We start from the raw sequence: 21,471 nt of genomic DNA on the forward strand, positions 1-21,471 counted from the left end.
TGCTCTTCCTCGTCTGGAAACTCCTTTGGAAGTCAAATAGCTCACTGCGTGGCGCGTGCTACTGAGCGTCGGCGGTAGCAGATATAGAAGCGGGCTCGAGCTCGCGTGCCAGTCGGCTGTCCACAGCGCAGTTTACAGAAAGGAAGTGGCGGAAGGGCAGACGCGTGAAAGCGGGCAGCGACGCAAAAGACGCCGCTTGTAGGCAGCGCACGGCGTCGCGCCGCGGGGAAAGGCGACGCCGGTTGGCGCGGCGCCGCAGACGGCGATCGCAGTCCGCCAGGGCGCTACGGGACGCACCGCACACCAGACTACACGCCCGACGCCCGTCGCCGCGCCGCGGACAGCACACACGATGAAGGTAGCGTACGCGCTGGGCTCCGTGCCAGAGAAACCATTTGCTGGCACTCTACTCTGCAGGTCAGCTCCTGAAGGCAACGCTTCCTTGGTTCCTACTGCCTTTCGCGTCCAGTCCGACATGTCGAATCCCACCCCGAAATTTTTTATGCAGGAATATTACAACGAAAGAAATGCACTGCCCAGAATTGCTAAGAAGCACTGCTAGTATTTTTTTTTAATTGTTGAAGTTACCCGTTTTTGTTGCAGCGCTTCCTAGCTAGCGCGCGATCGGCCGTGACAAGAGAGCATAGCGCCGCGTCGTGCTAATACCAGCAGTGACACAAGTGGATTTGAAGCACCTAAGCCGTGCAAAAAATGTCACGTATCATAAATTTTTTGAGCAAGTGGCGGTTTGTATCAACAGGAGACTAACAGAGGAAAATAAAAAAGGCAGTGTTTGATGTTACATTACAGACAACTTCCATCAATCGTGACTACTTTTTTTAAATGAAACATTTCTTACACATACATCATTTTATCACAACTCCTGCAGCACAGATCTTAAGTAATTTTTGAATTACGTATATTTCACTAACAATGAAACAGTTTCTGGTACATCTACATCCATAATCCGCAAGCCAGCTGACGGTGTGTGGCGGAGGGTACTTTGACTAGCTCTATCGGTTCTCCCTTCTATTCCAGTCTCGTATAGTTCGTGGAAATAAAGATTGTCGGTATGCCTCTGTGTGGGCTCTAATCTCTCTGATTTTATCCTCATGGTCTCTTCGCGAGGTATACGTAGGAGGGAGCAATATACTGCTTGACTCCTCGGTGAAGGTATGTTCTCGAAACTTCAACAAAAGCCCGTACCGAGCTACTGAGCGTCTCTCCTGCAGTCTTCCACTGGAGATTATCTATCATCTCCGTAACGCTTTCGCGATTGCTAAATAATCCTGTAAGGAAGCGCGCTGCTCTCCGTTAGATCTTCTCTCTCTCTTCTATCAACCCCCTCTGGTACGGAACCCACACCAGTGAGTAGTATTCAAGCAGTGGGCGAACAAGTGTACTGTAACCTACTTCCTTTGTTTTCGGAGTGCATTTCCTTAGGATTCCTCCAATGAATCTCAGTCTGGCATCTGCTTTACCGACGACCAACTTTATATGATCATTCCATTTTAAATCACTCCTAATGCCTACTCCCAGATAATTTATGGAATTAACTGCTTCCAGTTGCTGACTTGCTATATTGTAGCTAAATGATAAAGGATCTTTATTTCTATGTATTCGCAGCACATTACACTTGTCTACATTGAGATTCAATTGCCATTCCCTGCATCATGTGTCAATACGTTACATTTCAGTACAATTTTCCATTGTTACAACCTCTCGATATATTACAGCATCATACGCAAAAAGCCTCAGCGAACTTCCGATGTTATCTACAAGGTTATGTATATTGTGAATAGCAACGGTCCTATGACACTCCCCTGCGGCACACCTGAAATCGCTCTTACTTCGGAAGACTTCTCTCCATTGAGAATGACATGATGCGTTCTGTTATCTAGGAACTCTTCAATCCAATCACACAATTGGTCTGATAGTCCATATGCTCTTACTTTGTTTATTAAATGACTGTGGGGAACTGCTTCAAACGCCTTCTGGAAGTCAAGAAACACGGCATCTACCTCGGAATCCGTGTCTATGGCCCTCTGAGTCTCGTGGACGAATAGCGCGAGCTGGGTTTCACACGATCGTCTTTTTCGAAACCCATGCTGATTCCTATAGAGTAGATTTCTAGTCTCCAGAAAAGTCATTATACTCGAACATAATACGTGTTCCAAAATTCTACAACTGATCGACGTTAGAGATATAGGTCTATAGTTCTGCACATCTGTTCGACGTCCCTTCTTGAAAATGGGGATGACCCGTGCCCTTTCCCAATCTTTTGGAACGCTACGCTCTTCTAGAGACCTACGGTACACCGCTGCAAGAAGGGGGGCAAGTTCCTTCGCGTACTCTGTGTAAAATCGAACTGGTATCCCATCAGGTCCAGCGGCCTTTCCTCTTTTGTACGATTTTAATTGTTTTTCTATCCCTCTGTCACCTATTTCGATATCTACCATTTTGTCATCTATGCGACAATCTAGAGAAGGAACTACAGTGCAGTCTTCCTCTGTGAAACAGCTTTGGAAAAAGACATTTAGTATTTCGGTTTTTAGTCTGTCATCCTCTGTTTCAGTACCATTTTGGTCACAGAGTGTCTGGACATTATGTTCTAATCCACCTTCCGCTTTGACATAAGGCCAAAATTTCTTAGGATTTTTTGCCAAGTCAGTACATAGAACTTTGCTTTCGAATTCCCCAAAGTCGTCACAGTAAAGCATAGTGTCATTGGAATAACGAAAATAAATATTTTCTTTACACAAGGCACACCTGAAAAAAGAAATATTAATGCTTTCAGGCACATCAGGATAATTATTAGTTTTATTTAGACAAAATTGCGGTGGAGTCAGAAATGGTCGTGGCCGTTGCTCTGCTTATTGAGTTGCATACCGAGCGTACTGAAAATAAATTCATAAGTTGTACCGATGTAAAGTAATAATGATCACCTCATACTTGTCACTGTCATTGTTGTATATGAATGTGTCGTGGCACTAATCGATTACACAGCAGACTCTATCCTTTTTCGCCTCGAAATGGTAAAGTGCTGTCTGCTCGCAGTCTTTTCAAGAAACCTGACTGATCGTCGTTAAACACAGCAGATTTGCGGATAACAGCAAGCTTCGCCTCCGCGTCAGCTATGAACTAATGACATCTTCTCTACACTTCCATCTGAAGTAAACTTCGTTGTTTTGTGACTGCCCGTACTGTTTGAGTTCTTGAATCTGCTTAACTAGGTCGAAGAAGACTCGAAGCCACCAACGTTCATTTTAATTGTCATTCCGAGTGCCCAGTCTGATAGATCTCCATCGGTGACGGTGCATTGCCTCTCACGTGCAGCTCTACATGTTCATATCACAAAAAAGTCATCAAAAGAACTGTTCTTACTGTCATTTGTTCAAGTTTAGGGGTTTGTGTCTCTTATTGATAGGGATTAACGGGACTTCGTGGCTACACTGTGCAGTATATTTTACGGATAGTTTTTCTTTCATAGTTTTGCGAGTTTCATTGTGGTGCATATTTATTATTTCGTTAAGTTTTTCTTCCGTTTATACAGTTCACAGTGAGATTTTTTGCACACTGCTTAACATAAAGTTGTACGTACAATGACTATTAATTCAGTTTTCTTTCCATTCTTAACACTTACGCTATGGCAAAATCAAATGATAATTATTATGGATATAAATGAGTTGCAAATTTGAGTGAGCAGTTAACTGCGGACAGTTGTTTCAAAGAAAACATCCACGAAAGCTGAAGAGCTGTTTACCCATGCGCGGTCAACCAAGGACACGTGTCCGCTTTGTTGCGCAAGTTCCGGTAAGCGTGTGCAATTCTCCAACCGCTTGGCGAGCTACAAATTTGGCAATTTTTAACATTTTTTAAATGATTGCTGTGCGTCTTAGGAGCTAAAATTGTCTTCCGTTCGGTGTATTCTTCCTGTATAAAAAATTACAGTGGATGTTACGAGAAATAGAATTGGATCATTCCCTTGTAAGTGTATTCTTGATGCAGGTTTTATGGATCGTTTCATCGAAGTATCATAACAACGTCCAACAAATCAGTTAACAGGCTATTTAACAAAATTCCTATCGTGAGGGGCTGCAAGCCAATCATTTCTGTATCTACTCTGCAAAGTGACGGTGAAGTGCATCGTGCTTCCCATTGTACTGCTTAATAGGGCTTCTTCCGGTTCCAGTCGCATAGGAAGAACTGGAAGAAAGGTTGCTAAAATGGCTCTGTGCGTGCTATTATAACTCTGAACTTGTCATCGCGGTCCCTGCGTGAGCGATAAGTTAAGGGTTGAACTGTATTGCTAAGTTTCCCGCTTCGTACTGATTCTTGAAACATTGTAAGTAGGCTTTAGCAGGATAATTGTGGGTCTGTCTTCAAGCAAATGCCAACTCATATTTTTCAGCACTTCAGAGACATTCTCCCGTGACTCAAATCAAACCTTTCGCCACTCGTGCCGTCTTTTTTGTACGTTCAGTATCCCCTGTAAGTCATACACGGTACGGTTACGTACGCTTGACCATTGTTCTAGGACGGGTCTCATGAATCTTTCGTAAGAAGTCACCTTTGTAGACATTGCATTTTCCCAGCTTACTACCTATGAATAGAAGTCTACCATCTCATTTGCCTATAATTATCCTTGTGTGTCACTCAATTTCATATTTCTGCAAATAGCTACACAAAGTCTTTGTATCAATTGACTAATTACAGGTGTGGCTCTGCTCTTCGTATTTTTGTCATAGGATGCTATGTTATTTTGTTCTGTTAAAAGCATAAATTTACACTTATGAACGTTTAAAGAGGGTTGTCTATCTACCCTTTGAAATCTTGTCAAGACCCGACTGAATATTTATGCAGCTTTTTCAAACAGTACTTCATTATAGATGACTGCATCATCTACGAAAAGTCTGGGATTACTGTTGATATTGTCTGCTAATCATTAATACACAGATTCACACGAAATATGAACAGCCAGGATCCAATCACACTTCTCTGTGGCACCTAAAGTTACTGCTACATCTGTCGATGACCAGCCAAAATAGCACGCTGTACCCTTCCTGCCATGAAAGCCTCAACGCCGCCACAAATTTCGTTTCATAGCTCATATGATCGTATTTTCATTAATAAGAACTGATGCGCTATGCTTTTCGTAAGTCAGTGGTTCTTGCACCTGTCAACCTTAATACATGGCTTTCAGGACGTCACGTGAATAGCGGTATTCGAGTTTCACATGACCGATGTTTTCGAATCCATGCTCGTTGTAAGGGAGGATATCATTTTGTTCATCATCATCAGCAATAGCAATAATTACTAGTATTTGACGCTCATTTCTGGACAAACGCTTCCCTCAGACTTTTCCGTGCATTCAGTTCTTTAGTTACACGCATCCATATAGTTCTTCCATAATGTCCAATTCTTTCTACCCATCTATTGTCTTCTCGGTGTTTCTTTACTCTTGTCACACAACAAAGCGCTTTATTCTTTCATACGCTCGAAGTAGATCTTCGTCTAGCTTATCCACAATAATTCTTCCCACGCACTATTCGCGAGTGGAACAGGGTTCGAGGGATCAAATAGTGGTACCGAAAGTACCCTCCACCATACGCCATTAGGTGGCTTGCGGTGTATGGTGTAGATGTAGATGTAATGTTCAGCCCAGCACCGTTTATTTCCCACTGCAGTCATAATTACACCTTCTTTGATACATTCATTTGCTTGTCTACCTCTCCTAGTAATTCCCAACTTGTACAACTTCATTGCTTCCTGAGCAATAATCAATGTTTGACTGGTTTTCGCACAGAAAATCCATGCCTCGGTGCTATAAGTTATACCATATATCATACAATGATCATAAACTTACCGTTTCAGAGATATCATAAGCTTAGTTTTAAAAACATTATTTCTTTTACCAAAAGCGCTCCTACCCAATTATTATTTTCTGTTTATATCTTTTCTTGACCATCAGTCCATTTTCTTTAAATGCACTAACAAACAAACATTCGTCAATTGGTTACCTGATCACTGTTAATTAGCACAATTTTCTATTAGATGGGTCTCGGACATTATTTTATTCTTATTTATAATTTCCGACATGCTCTAATACGTGCTTCCGTTGATTGTTGACGTTGTTCAGTGTCATCGGCAAAAGAAACGTGGTTCAAGTATACCACATCAAAATGTATTCCTCCTTCTTTCCAGTTCAGGTGTCTGAAATCTTCCTCTAGCGCTGCTGATAACAGCTTTGCTGAGATAAAATCTACTTTAATTTCTGATTTTATTACTTTGCTGATGATGTCCAGCGCGACTTGTACGACTGACTTATATATACACATCAAAAAAAAGTTTGTGATCACCTCTCTTCCCGCAGTGGCTAGCACACTGGATTCGCATTCGGGAGGACGACGGTTCAATCCCGTGTCCGGCCATCCTGATTTAGGTTTTCGTAATTTCCTAAATCGCTCCAGGCAAATGCCGGCATGGCTCCTTCGAAAGGGCACTGCCGACTTCCTTTCCTAATCCGATGAGACCAATGACCTCGCTGTCTGGTCTCCTCCCCCAAAACAACCCAACCCAACCTCTGGTCCGAGAGTTCCGGAACCTGCACAGAAAATTGGAATAGAGATCAACATAAACATCATTTCCGCCCTTTTTATTGCTCATGAAAACCACACACTAATCGTTGAAGAGAACGTGATGCCAATCCTGAGCAGTCCATTCGTCACTTTGTTTGGCCCATCTGTACCGCGCTGCATGGTGTCACGGTTGCAAAGATGGACCTCGCCATGGACGTCATGAGTGAAGTTGCGCATCATGCAGCCTATAGAGCACAGTTTGAGTCGTAACACGACGTCCTGCGACTGCACGAAAAGCATTATTCAACATGGTGGCGTTGCTCTCAGAGTTCCTCCGAGCCATAATCCGTAGGTAGCGGTCATCCACTGCAGTAGTAGCCCTTGGGCGGCCTGAGCAAGGCATGTCATCGACAGTTCCTGTCTTTCTGTATTTCCTCCACGTCCGAACAATATCGCTTTGGTTCATTCCGACACGCCTGGACACTTCCCGTGTTGAGAGCCCTTCCTGGCACAAAGTAACAATGCAGACGCGATCGAACCGCCGTATTGACTGTCTAGGCATTGTTGAACTACAGACAACACGAGCCGTGTACCTCCTTCCTGGTGGAAGGACTGGAACTGATCGACTGTCGGACCCCCTCCGTCTAATAGGCGCTGCTCATGCATGGTTGTTTACGTCTTTGGGCGGGTTTAGTGACATCTCTGAACAGTCAAAGGAACTGTGTCTGTGATACAAAATCCACAGTCAACGTCTATCTTCAGGAGTTCTGGGAACCGGGGTGATGCATAACTTTTTTTTATGTGTGCATTCTGCAATATACTAAAATCAGTTGAATCAGTGCCATGTTTCTAAAGGACCATCAGCACAGGTTTCGTTCAGATTAAATCAAATGGTTTCTCAAAATCGATGAATCCAAGGAGAAGTGATGAGTCATATTCATTCATACGTTCTATAGCCTACCTTCATTCACGACATGAAAATGGTCGCTGATGCTAAATCCACTTCTAATACCAGTTTGTTTCTTTACTTGCTTAAAAATTCATGCTTTTTGCATGCGACCGGTAATGATTTTAGTGAGTCCTTTGTACATTACGGAAAAGAGGCTGACTGAGCTATAGTTTCTCATGTCTTGTCTATCGCCGTACCTGAAGTCGAATATCTAGTTTTGGCTGATTTTTGTTGTTCACAAATTATCTGTAAGTTATTTTACAATTTCCTTTTTTAGTAATTTTCCTCCAACTTCAAACGTTTCTACTGGAAAGCACTGTTTCCGCCTTTCATTTGTTTTCTGTGTAGGATGAATGTTTTAACCTCATTCCACATTACTTCCGAACTGTATTTGTTTTCGTTCTTAAATATTTGGGCCTATAGTTCATCTCTTCATCTGTACGATCATTAATGCGATCTTCAGACGCTTGCGCAAAAACTAAGAAGCGTTTCTTCAGCGGCAAATGTAGGGTATGATAACACAAATTACATAGATCACACGTTAACCGAAGTTGTTGATCGTATAGAGAGACGGTGTTGCTAAATGTGTTCTTCGTTTGAATTCCTAAAACCGAACAAGAGAGCGATACAAAAATTGGACGTGGGACGGTAGTAAGGACCGAAGCCGAGTCTCGTACTATGAGAACACCTGACACTAAATGCATCTGTCGGGCCGATTGACCTTGCGTGCGCAACGGCCTGATTGGCTGACTTCAGTGCTATTTAACTCAGAAACGGTGCAACGTATCGAATTTTTTTCTTGACAGTTATTTCTTAGCACAGCCTGCCCTGCAACACCCTTACAAGCTTTTCAGACTGTTCCTGACCACATTGTATACCACATGTTTAGTTTGTCATGTGATGATCGAACGATGTGTGTAGCAAAATTATTTAAGTATCTGGGACTGAAGCTAAAACGTCCCGCCTAATTCGCTGATTCCATTGTTCGATGATTAAGCTAGCCGTCCTCGAACTACGTTCTAAGGTGAAGAAATTGCCATGACTAATACTATATGCAGGCTACTGAATCTTATTTAGTGCTTTAATTTCGTAATTTTTTTACTTGTATTTTTATTTAGTTGTAATTGTTTGTACATTTGATCCTAAGTGCGGTACTTAAAAGAAATCTTGTCATCTACTTTCAGTTCTAAAATTTTAAAATATTTAGCATTGCCAGTTACATCTTCTGGTGATAGTACATTAGTCTTAAAGAAGTTTACAATTAAATCTGTTTGAGATCCAGGCAACGAGATCATCTTAAACTACTGCTTCCAGTTAGACCTACTGGAAAAAGAGATTAGGTCACTCATTGAAATATCTACACGTATTATAAATTGAAGTCTCCTCCAGAGGTTCCTGCCTGTGTGTTCAAGTTACATCTACATCTACAAGAATACTCCGTAAATCACACTTAAGTGCCTAGCAGAGGGTTCATCGAACCACCTTCTCAATAATTTTCTGTTAATCCAATCTCGAATAGCGAGCGGAGAAAAAGAACACCTATATCTTCCCATGCGAGATCTGATTTCCCTATGTAGGTCGGCGTCAGCATAATATTTTTGCATTCGGAGGAGAAAGTTGGAGATTGAAATTTCGTGAGAAGATTCCTCTGCAACGAAAAATATCCTTGTTTTAATGGTGGCCATCCCAAACCCTGTATCATGTCAGTAACACTCTCTCCCCTATTTCGCTATAATACAAAATGTGCTGCTCTTCTCTGAACTTTCGCGATGTACTCCGTTAATCCTATCTGGTAAGGATCCCACACCCCTCAGCAGTATTCTAAAAGAGGACGGACAAGCGCAGTGTAGACAGTCTCCTTAGTAGATCTGCTACATTTTCTACGCGTCCTGCCAATATAAACCAGTCTTTGGTTAGCCTTCCCCACAACACTTTCTATGTGTTATTTCCAATTTAAATCGTTCGCATTTGTAATTCCCAAGTATTTAGTTTAATTTGCGGTCTTTAGATTTAACTGATTTATCGTGTGGCCGAAATTTAAACGAATTCTTTTTAGAACTCATGTGGATGACCTCATATTTTTCATTATTTAGGGACAATTGCCAATTTTCGTACCATACTCATATCTTTTCTAAACCGTTTTGCAATTTGTTTTGATCTTTTGATGACTTTACTAGACGATAAACGACAGCATCATCTGCAAATAACCTAAGAGGACTGCTCAGATTGTCTGCTAAATCGTTTATACAGGGTGGTCCATTGATAGTGACCGGGCCAAATATCTCACGAAATAAGGATCAAACGAAAAAACCACAAAGAACGAAACTCGTCTAGCTTCAAGGGGGAAACCAGATGGCGCTATATTTGGCCCCTATCGCGCTGCCATAGGTTGGCTTGATGGTTCAAATAGCTCTGAGCACTATGGGACTTAACATCTGAGGTCATCAGTGCCCTAGAACGTAGAACTACTTAAACCTGACTAACCTAAGGACATCACACACATCCATGCCTGAGGCAGGATTCGAACCTGCGACAGGAGCGGTACGTCGTTCCAGACTGAAACGCCTAGAACCGCTCGGCCACACCGACCGGTGCTGCCATAGGTCAAACGGATATCAACTGCGTTTTTTTAAAATAGGAACCCCCATTTTTTATTACATATTCGTGTAGTACGTAAGGAAATATGAATGTTTTACTTGGACCACTTTTTTCGCTTTGTGATAGATGGCGCTGTAATAGTCACAAACGTATAAGTAAGTGGTATCACGTAACATTCCACCAGTGCGGACGGTATTTGCTTCGTGATACATTACCCGTGTTAAAATAGACCGTTTACCAATTGCGGTAAAGATCGATATCGTGTTGAGGTATGGCTATTGTGATCAAAATGCCCAACGGGCGTGTGCTATGTATGGTGCTCGGTATCCTGGACGACATCATCCAAGTGTCCGGACCATTCGCCGGATAGTTACGTTATTAAGGAAACAGGAAGTGTTCAGCCACATCTGAAACGTCAACCATGACCTGCAACAAATGATGATGCCCAAGTAGGTGTTTTAGCTGCACATCAGTAGCAGCCAAATTGCGCGAGAATCGGGAATCTCAAAAACGTCGGTGTTGAGAATGCCACATCAACATCGATTGCGGAATGAATTTGAAGTCCCTTGTCGCCAACACTCAACACTTCGTGTGAGTAAAGGGATACTTGTCTTTCACACGAACGATGTTTTCTAAATCCGAGTTGACTGTGTCAATAGACCGTTCTATTCTAGGTAATTCATAACGTTCGAACACAATATATGTTAAAAATCCTAATGCATGTCGATGTAAATGATGTGGGCCTCTAAATTGGTGGATTACTCCTACCACCTTTTCTGAACATTCCTGTGACGTGTGCACCTTTCCAGTCTTTGTGTACGGATCTTTCGTCGAGCGAGCTGTTGTATATGATTGTCAAGTATGGAACTATTGCATCAGCATACTCTGACAGGATTGTAATTGGTATGCAGTCTGGACCGGAAGACTTGCTTTTATTAAATGATTTAAGTTGCTTCACTCTTCCGAGGATATCTAAATCTAAGCTACTGATGTTGGAAACTGTTCTTGACTCGAATTCTGGAATATTTACTTCGTCTTCTTTGGTGAAGGAATTTCGGAAGGCTATATTTAGTAACTCTGCTTTGGCAGCACTGTCTTCGATAGTATCTCCATTATATGCGATCACAGGCTTTCTCGGCGTATTTCAGCTATGAAATCTTCACGGGTAATCAACCGAGTGGCGTTGTCTTCTAGTCGCAAATTTTCAATGGAATGCGTATCCATCATCTTCAGGAAAATATGATGGATACGCAGTCCATTGAAACGTTGCGACTAGAAGACGACGCCACTCGGCTGATTACCCGTGAAGATTTCATAGTATCTCCATTGCTATTGCGCAGAGAAGGCATTGATTGTGTCTTGCCGCTAGCATACTTTACATACGAGCAGAATATCTTTGAGTTTTCTGCCAGGTCTCGAGACAAAGTTTCGTTGTGGAAACTATTTTAAGCATCTCGCATTGAAGTCCGCGCTAAATTTCGAGCTTATTCTCAATAACTACTGTAGCGACATTGATACAGTTTTCACTGGGATAAAAGTTGCCGTTTCTGATGACAGTTTCAATTGTATGTGTGGTTTAGGTCAACGACCGTCATTTGGCAGATGCAACTCTATTTTTTAAAACTTTATTTATTTATTGGTTAGGTAATTTCAAATTCGTTACGACCGTCTGTTCGAAAAATCCCCAGTCATAGATGGAGTCAGTACAAATAAAGTTCGCAGAATGCTGAGTGAAAAACGAAACTATAACGAGCGATCAAAAAGTATCCGTTGAGGGTGTTGCTACAGGGTGCACGCAACGCAGCACGACCTCGATACTGGTATATAAGCATCGTCATGTAGGCAAGGGATTAGTGTGGCATTCGTGTCTTTTAGAAGTGTGTGCAATAAATGTGGAAAAGTGAACTATGGCGACTTTATGACCAAATGCGTCCAGAGAGGAGGATCGTGCTGTTATTCTTTACGTGGCTGCCGAAGGACAAACACCGGTAGACATTGTAATGTACCTAATATACAAAGTCTCAATGAAAACTTCGATTCCCTGACATCGTGCAGTACAATACCTCACTTTAAAATGATTGGTATTATGGTGATTCGTGAATTTCATAAAAAGGACACTAAATTGGAGACTAATTAGCAGACACTATTGCAAAATAAAACAAACGACGATGTATTTTAACAAACTGTGGCTTTCATTGTAGTAATGGTAAAGAGTTGAATTAGTGAAAATGGTATTAATCACCAACTGTAATTATTCAAATAATTGGACTTTTGCGAATGTAGTTTACTCATTCAAGAAGTTATTCTGTCACTTGCAAATGATGGCACATATTCTAGAACGTAAATTTAGGATGAAAGCTGTAAAGAACATTCCGTCTTAATGACTTTATTAATTAAACTCGTATTGTTGTAACCAGATATACGCCTAATTATAAAATTCTAGGCATCTGTTACAAATTCTGTCAATCAAAACCTGTTTCATTTTACCCTCTTAGCTTCAGTTATTGTTATGAATGTGAGTCGTTGTGTAATTAGCGTGTATTAATTAATTTTGTTAAGTTCATTATTGTCCTCATATTTAGATGGAATTTTCACATTTAAAAACATTTTTACGTTATAAATGTCACATATTATTCAATTCTGTAATTTTAGACGTATTATTCTGTGTAATCAGAACATCTTAGCTTTGGAACTTTTAATTGTAAATACGATTAAAAATATGTTGTCATTATTAAGTAATAATGGTCCAAGTGACCATCCATTATTTAGAATATATAAATAGGGAAGCAGCGAGGCTGCTGGGACTGACAGTTTTGAGCTGATATTTCGAAGTGTAACCTGTGTTAGTTACTTGAATATTATTTCACTAAGATTTAAAGTTGTGAAAAAGTAGGTTTCTTGATTTGTGAACCAGTCAGTTTTTTACGAAGACATACTGTACAACTCGGCCTCTTTGCAATGTGTCATGATGGATTTGATCAGCTGTTACGAACGGCAGAATAAATGTTTAAAAACTGGAACCGATCACTTTCACTGTAAACCACACAGTTCATAAAGATCCAGGCAATGTACGAATATTTCAGTTATGTGGAGAAAAATTTCGTTTTAACCTTCTACGTATGAATTTAGATAAAATCAGACGACATGCACTTTTGATAAGTCAGTTCATCTGTCTTCAAAGTTTTGAGGGTTACCTTACCCACGAGTAGATAATAATTAAGTAGAAGTGTTAAAACATCCACCGGAGAATGGTTGGTTGGTTGATTTGGGGGAGGGGACCAAACAGGGGAGTCATCAGTCCCATCGGGTTAGTGAAGAAATGGGAAGGACGTCGGCCGTCCCCTCTCAAAGGAATCGTTCCGGCATTTGCCTGAAGCGCTTTAGGGAAACCACAGGAAACGTAGTCAGGATGGAGAGACGGGTGTTTGGACCATCGTCCTCCCGAATGCGAATCCAGTGTTCTAAACATTGCGCCACCTCGCTCGGTCGGAGAATGAAGAATGTGTATGGGGCAATTACGGCGAAACGTCCGGGAATAATCCGTCGAGGGCTGCTGCTGCTTCATGATGACGCACGTTCCCAAATCGCAAATGTCGTACTGCAGAAGTTACACCAGCTCAAGTGGGAAACTCTCGAGCACCCACCCTGTAGTCCTGATCTTTTGTCGAGCGACTATCCAAACCTTCGGTCCCTTAAAAAAAGGTCTTGAAGGGTCTACGATTCCTCTCGGTCGAGGGTGTGCAGAATGCAGTTACTGATTTCTTCTAACAGTAGGACGCGGTGCCGTACCAAACGGCTTTCTCCAGGCTGGTGCGTTGGTGGGACGATTGCCTCAAAGCTCACGGCGATTTTGCATGATCGGAATGTTTATTGTGGCCTGTACGGCCTTCAAACTGAAACTTTTTGATCGCCCCTTCTACAAAGAGGAAAGCACGCACAGAACAAAGTTTGCCACACCAGAGACTTACAGTTTACACTTGCAAACCAGGCCTTGATCCCTCATATTTATAGGTTCTAGTGTAAGGGTATTGAAAATGGGATTTGCATTATGGAGGGTACCTTTCTATCTAATAATATCTCATATATACGTCTCCTCAAGAGAATATCGCCACCACCTACCTGAAAATTGCTTAGTTTATTGAGTTACAGAAGTAGAAAATCGCTGTGTTTTATCTATTCACTTGTAGTCCATTATGTTTGAAATGTTGTACAGGCTAAGTGGCTTATTCGCCTAAGATCTGTGAGAGAAACATCTCATAAAACCTCACAGAGAGATGTTGTCAGCGGTCAGTGCAGTTGACATATTATAAATTCGGCTTTTTGCTACCATCGATTGACTGTCTATAAATAATGTTCATGCAATTCTATGTGAATCATGTGCTCCAGAATTTGACATTTGTTCCTTAATTTTTGACGAGGTGTGCATTTCTAAATAGTACGATTTTGTGTAGGTCATCTGGGTGACTTGATCATTACTTTTATGCCCTCGATTACTTTTTCTATATTTCTTATTAAGGACAAAGAGATATATTAGCTAAAAAAAACAATATATTTACCTTTTGCCTATCGATGTTCGTTTCTACTTTCAGGTACAGATTGGAGTACTGATATTATTCGTTTTCTTCAGTGTGGTCCTCGCTGATGAAGGTACCACTGACAACGAACTGAGAGGTTCAGGTAATTTTTGTGTGTTAAATGACTACATAACTATTTTCTCTCTTACATAGCATGTATCCGATGCATGGAACATCCCATAATTCTTTAAAACTATTGTTCTCATCGGACTGATTATACGTTAAGCTTTTGTATCTCATCAAAACCTCGCGAAGTCCTCGCGCTTTAGGACCATCTAGGGATCGCATTCCTGTTTCACTGCTTTATCTCTCTTTCTCCTCCCTTTTCTTTCAGTAGTCCCTGTTTCACGGTGTTTCCCTTTCCTTTCTTCAGATCAATTTGTGCCTTTTATTTCTTTCTTCCTTAGAAAACATTTCATTTTTAAAACTATGAACTTAAACATGTTTCTTGCCATTACGTCTCTTCTTATGTTGTCTGTCTCCGAATTTAACTTGATGATGTTTTCAGAGGTGTGGGGTTGATCTATTATTCTGTTATTCTGCGCAACGGATTAATCTGTTATGTACCCTTTACCCTGTGGCTCCTGCAAGATGCAATTTCCACCCCCACACTACTACAGATGTCAGACAGACGCTCCTAACGTTCTAAAGAGAAATGCCTGAAAAACTTTCAGCAATAAATATCTTCTGAAGTCGTCCGCTGTAAGGCAATAACACAAAAATTCACTAAATTTCTTACATAACTAGTGGGATACTTGGGTACTGGAGTAGTGCTAGTTAGTGTAAGAAAAACATGGAACTAACGAAAGTTATTATTTATTTTGCAAAAATTCTGCGAAATCACAATGGCACTTTTAGTTAGGGATTGAACAAGTTATATCCTGGTCCGTTTCGGAATGTGAAGTTACCTTTCAAGGATAGGATTCGCTAATGGAATTTCTACACAACGTTTAAGATGGTAGTTAACTTGGCAGAATGGCTGACAGGCGCGCCTACTCAACTTGAATAATTATCCTTTAGAATGTTGCTAGGTACGGCCGAGGCTGTCGCATGTGAAATGCAGTGAACTGTACTGTTGTGGAGGAAATATGGGGCTCGCAATAGCTGTAGCGCACAATACCGTAAGCTGCGATGACTGCTGTCTGCGCTGGTCGCTGTTGACAAATAACTCTCGTTCTATCTGGATTGACCTTCGCCAATCAAACTCTCCCTATGCCTTGAAGAAGTCAAGGATTCCTATTCGCCCCTAGTCTAACTATTGGCGTAGTACACGGGTCAGATAACCAGTCCACCGCGATGCCACTCAAAATTCGCTCGCAGGCGTTTAACTATAACTCTGTCCGTTCACACCGCACAATAAGTGTGTCGGCCAACACAGTGAACAACACTTAATCGCAAGGACTCAATATAGAGTCGCCCTTTGATTCGCTCTCGACAGAGGTGCTCTCCCAGTGAAGTACTGAGGAGAGACTTGTTCCTCGCTCTCTCGAGTACACGTACGAGCGTGCATGCTCTCATTGCGTGTTCTCGCTCCAAGAGCGACAACGGAACGGCCCCTCTCCACGCCAGACGTGAAGGGGTGCATCTCTCGGTCTCTTCCATTATTCCTTCAGCTCAAGGCGTCAGAAATATCGTCTGCCAATCAGCATTGCTCTTCTAAAACAGGAGAATGACGTTTCGTTTAAGGCGACCAATCCGGAAGCTTGTAGCTTTGGTGTTTGGCGTTTGCTGTCTCCCTGTGAAAATCTCTGAAACTGCGTGCTATGTGTAAAGAATGCGTAGGCTGGCCGCTCCCACACAATGTAGCGGAATTTGCTTTTAAGCCGAACATGGGGTTGTTCCCCCCTTTCCACTCGGGCTCACGCTGTCCGCTACGGGCGGTCACTGGCCGACATGGGCTGGGTCGTCCTCTGAAGGGCCTGGCGTCCCGTTGTGCGGCCTCTCTCCTGGACTAAAAGCCTCTGTGACCGTCGTGTCTGGAATGTATGTGTGCACGCCAGCCTCGAGTATTTCAACCATGGTACGCTCACTTGTCAATTGCATATCGTTTACATGAATTCATACAACATTGACTTTATCTTATCGAGTTTGGGTTCGAATGAAGCGTCTTGGTGTGCAGAATATGACTGTGAGGGCGGAATGTAAGCAATGAAGGTCAGGAGACCACGGCGTCTTACGGTTTGTTGACTTTTCCCCAAATGTATTTCAGGACCATTCTGATTAGCCGATTGTCATCCATTCTGTAAATATATCCAAAGAATAGCAACCTCCTCTTCCTTTTTGTTTCCGACATATTTTCTATGTTCTAATACGTTACATTACTACTTCTGAATTTAAAAAATTCTGAATTTTTATAGGGTCTAACATTTTCCATGTATTACTTATATCCATTACTTCTAATTTTTCTAGCTTACAAATCAGTATTTTGCATTCGCCGGCGTATAAGCATTCCCTTTTCTCTGCTTTTTTCTTTAGTTTTATTCCAAGGTTTTCAAATAAGCAGCCTTTGTTGTAGATATTTGTTATACTGTAAGCTCTATCCGTATTATGTATCCTTTCCTCCACACCAGATTTTTCCAAACAGTTTGCCTGGATTGTTTCCATAAAATATTTGAATTTCTTACATTTTGAATTGGACTAACATCTACTCTCACAATTTTGGAGCACTTTTTGTATTTGTCATAAATTTTGTTTTATTTGCAGAGATTCTTTAGTCTGTCATGCTGCTTTTCTCTTCCACTACAGTTGCTTGTTGTGGCTGCACTTTCCAAGCTTTCAGAAATAACAGGGGAAATGTATGCAATTTATTGCAACACCTTTATTCTTTCTTCCCAGCATATTTTTTGCATTTTTTTCCAAATTCTCAATTTTTTTCAGTATGCTACTGAAAAGAAGTGGAGATAAGCCATCACCTTGTCTGACACCTGCATGTATTTTGAAAGGAGGTGACCATCAGTAAAAGATTAAATAATCGACGAAAACGTAATAGTCTACTAGTCGAAGCATGATGTATCAGAAGTCTGATGTGGTCGCGATGCAAAGGCCCAATCTGTAAATAGTAGGAGTTGGTCAAGTGAAAGAGAAAGAAAATTTCTGGATATATGAATATAGGTTAACATCAGGAGCAGAAGGAAAAGTTGTAATGCGAGTATTCGGCATCTATAGGAAGATATGGCAGAGAGTGAGTTACTGTGAACAGCTCAGTGATAGGATTGTTCTCATCAGAATTGAGTGCAAACCAGCATCAACAACAATTAATAACTGATTTGAGATTTGAATGTTGTAATAGGGGAATTAATAGAAGACAGAGTTGTGGGAGAATATGAGATCGGTAGTAGGAATGAAAGAGGAGCACGTCTAATTTAGTTCTGCAATAAATTTCAGCTAGTAATAGCGAATACACTGTTCAAAAACCATAAGAGAAGGAGATACACTTGCAAATAGGTCAGGGGGTGTGGGAAGATGCCAGTGGGATTAATCATGGTGAGACCGGGATTCTTATGTCGTGTATTGGATAGAAAGGCGTACCCAGGAGCCAACATAAGATCATAACGAAGTATTTATGAAGCGTAGGCTCAAAATTAGAAGACTCGTAACGGAGGATCAGTGCCTAAAGAACTGAGATACTGAATTGCAGAGGAACGATTATGCCTTTGGAAGTTCTCTAAGAGTGTAGATACTGCAACAGCTGTGTCTGAAAAGGGCCATTATAGAAGCTGGACAGCTACTTTGTACATCGCAGAAGCAATGACGGACGTAAAAGAAAGGCTCACATTTGGAATTAAAATTCATGATGAAAGGATATCAATGATACGATTTATTAACAAACCACTATCCTCAGTGAAAGTGAGGAACATTTGCAGAACCTGTTGAATGGAATGAACTAATTAATGTAAATGGAGAGTAAACTAAAGAAAGATAAAAGTAATCTGGAGTGACAGAAACGAGATTAGTGAAAAATTTAATATCAAAATTGTGGATAACGAAGTACAGGAATTCTGCTTCCTTGGAAGCAAAAGAACACATGTCGCACGAAGTAAAGAGGATAAGAGTTGTAGATTAGCGAAGATAATTAGAGCTTCTCTCGATAAAAACGAGATCACACTGTATCAAACATAGACCTTAAATTTCTATGAATGTGCTTTAGAAACACAGCGTTGGATAAAAGCGAATTATGGACTGTGGGAAAAAAGGAAAGGAAGAGAATCGAAGCGTTTGAGCTGTGTTGTTGCAAAAGGATAGTCAAAATTAGGTGACCTGATAAGAAATGAGGTTCTTGGCAGAATAGCTAAGGAAAGGATTTCGTGGAACTCAGTGACTAGAAGGAGGTGTGATAGGGCGTGAAGGTTAATTTGCACGGTATTTGAGGGAACTGTAGAGAGTAAAAACTGATAAGAGATTGAAATATATCGAACAAATAATTGAGACCGTTGATTGTAAATGCTATTCTGAAATGAAGAGGCTGGCACTGGAGAAAAACCTGTGGCGTGTCGCTTCAAACCAATCCGAAGACTAATCGATCCCGCGGTGCCAAAAGGGGGGAAAAAAGATGGCGGTGGCTCTGTGACTCCGGAATATCTCTCCAACCCAACCAGTATATACACCCTGAGGAAAGTCATTGTAATACAGCTGAAACAAAATTTTAAATTGTAGCTTGGAGGTAACTTCTAATGAAAATTTTTCCACATCTTATATCGTTAGTTATGTTTATCACCAGCCTATTTGTTCTTTTTCAATGTTGGCTGTTCCATCGGAATATGACCAGAAATAAGCAGAAATAAAAAAAGTGACTATCACCATGAAGTCATAACTATTCACAACTCTACAACAACAGCCTATTCGAAGTTCACCTGTCCCGTATAGATTCGGTGTCTATTCAAGAAGTTATTTCTTGACATCAGCACGTTTTTCCGGCACTTTCGCATTTTCAGTTGTTTTTGACTACAATTATTACAACCAAATTTTTCTTCCTGTACACAGTTCTTAACAGAACTAATTCTACAAATTTAGTGACACATACTTACATTTTAAAAGAGCTATTCACAAAATAATTAATGAAATGCTAAATGTTAACTAAACCGTAAACTAAAAATGCTTATAATAACGATGAGAGTATAATTTAGTTGAGGACACTTCACAAAATTAGTCACTGAAGTTCGCGTCATTTGCTACTAAAGAACCCAAGTGAATTACTTTTTTGAGGAGATTGTCACTGGACTACTCCTTTTAAACATATGTCATATGTTAAAGTATTTTGATTGTAGGTTGTAAATTTTTGACGAGTTTGATGTGGCTCACCAGGACTTCGTCTCCCGTGCCAGTTTATTCATCTCAGAATATCATTTGCACCTAACGTCCTATACAGGGTGCAACTGAATTCCCTTTACAGACGTTGATAACTTGTACTGACGATCAAGAGGTTAAGTTTAGCATAGCAACTCATGTACGAAAACCACACGTTGAAACTAAGAAGGCTGTTTAGGTTTTTATGTTGGTAACGCCACCTAGCGCTCTGCTTGAAAACACTGACAGTGCTGTGTGCAGTCTGTGGCACTTCGGCATTGTTGGAATATTCGCTATTGTAGTGTTGGGCAGTTGGATGTGAACAGCGCGTAGCGTTGTGCGGTTGGAGGTGAGCCGCCTGCAATGGCGGATGTGGAGAGAGAGATGCCAGAGTTTTGAGGTCACTATAAGCGGACGATCTGGACGTGTGTCCGCCAAAAAAAGGAAATTTGTAAAGATGGATGTCATGAACTGATTGTAACTACTGAAGGCACTAACTACTGATAGGCATAATTAGCAAATGGAAGATTTTGACACAGAACAAACAATGTATTTACCTTAATAAAGTTCCAGCATGGTGGCGCACCGCATCGTTTTTCACGTGCGGTCCGAGATCATCTGGACCAACGACTACTACCTGTGGGGTCAAATGAAGTCCTTTATTCACGAGACCCCTGTGGCATGCGAGGGAGACTGGCGCGGGTTACGGCTGCAGATGGCCTCTACAACTCCCTCCAGTACCACAGAAGCTGTTCCCTGATTTCTTAACACATTATTATTGTCATTACTTCCTAATTTCTCGAATAAATTACGTTATTAAATTCGTAAAAGAAATAAGGCTACAAAACTGCCGTACGTGCTCTTCTAATTCCCTGACGTCTTTAACACATGTCTTATTGTCCTAGCCCTTCTTGTAGTTAGTACCTCCGAAAAATTATTTTCCTTACCGATTCTGCGAAGAAAATCCGCATTTGTTATCACTCCATTTAATTTTCAGCATTCTTCTGTGCCACCACATCTCAAACGCATCGATTCTCTTTTCCGGTTTCCTCACAGTCCATGATTCACTTTCAGACAATCTTGAACTCCAGATGTACATTCACAGAAATTTCTTTGCCAAGTTAAGGACTATAATACTAGCAGACTTTTTTTAGGAGTGGAATGCTCCTTTTGTACTAGACTTATATCCTTCTTGCTTCATCCATCGTGTTTTATTCTTTTCCTTCCAAGGTTTTAGAAGTCATCCACTTTATCTGCTACATGGATTGCAGCATAGAAGCTAAGACTGTCGCTGATCTGTTGTTGCTTCGTAATATTTTCGTCTATTCTAGGAAGTCATATTTTGACACTTGTGTGGTAATTTTATCTTTTTTGGTAACACTGCATCTAAATATCGGGCTTAATTTGATAAATGTTGAGTTGTGAAACGATTCGAAATTTTGTAATTACAGACCTCGAATGTAAACAATGTTATGGGACAAGTTGGTTG

At 41.1% G+C, this 21,471-nt stretch overlaps 1 protein-coding gene across 1 annotated transcript in view; it reads left to right on the forward strand.

Annotated features, from left to right (window-relative positions):
* Positions 1–270: 270 nt before the first annotated feature.
* LOC126263106 (uncharacterized) overlaps positions 271–21,471 on the forward strand; it is a 40,848-nt gene continuing 19,647 nt past the window's right edge. The window contains exons 1-2 of the mRNA XM_049960111.1: positions 271–358; positions 14,715–14,802. Coding sequence (XP_049816068.1) covers positions 353–358; positions 14,715–14,802 — 94 coding nt within the window. The 5' untranslated portion in view covers positions 271–352. The remainder of the gene's footprint in view (positions 359–14,714; positions 14,803–21,471) is intronic.

The sequence above is a fragment of the Schistocerca nitens genome, chromosome 6 (assembly GCF_023898315.1).
Source record: "Schistocerca nitens isolate TAMUIC-IGC-003100 chromosome 6, iqSchNite1.1, whole genome shotgun sequence".
Classification (NCBI taxonomy): Eukaryota; Metazoa; Arthropoda; class Insecta; order Orthoptera; family Acrididae; genus Schistocerca; species Schistocerca nitens.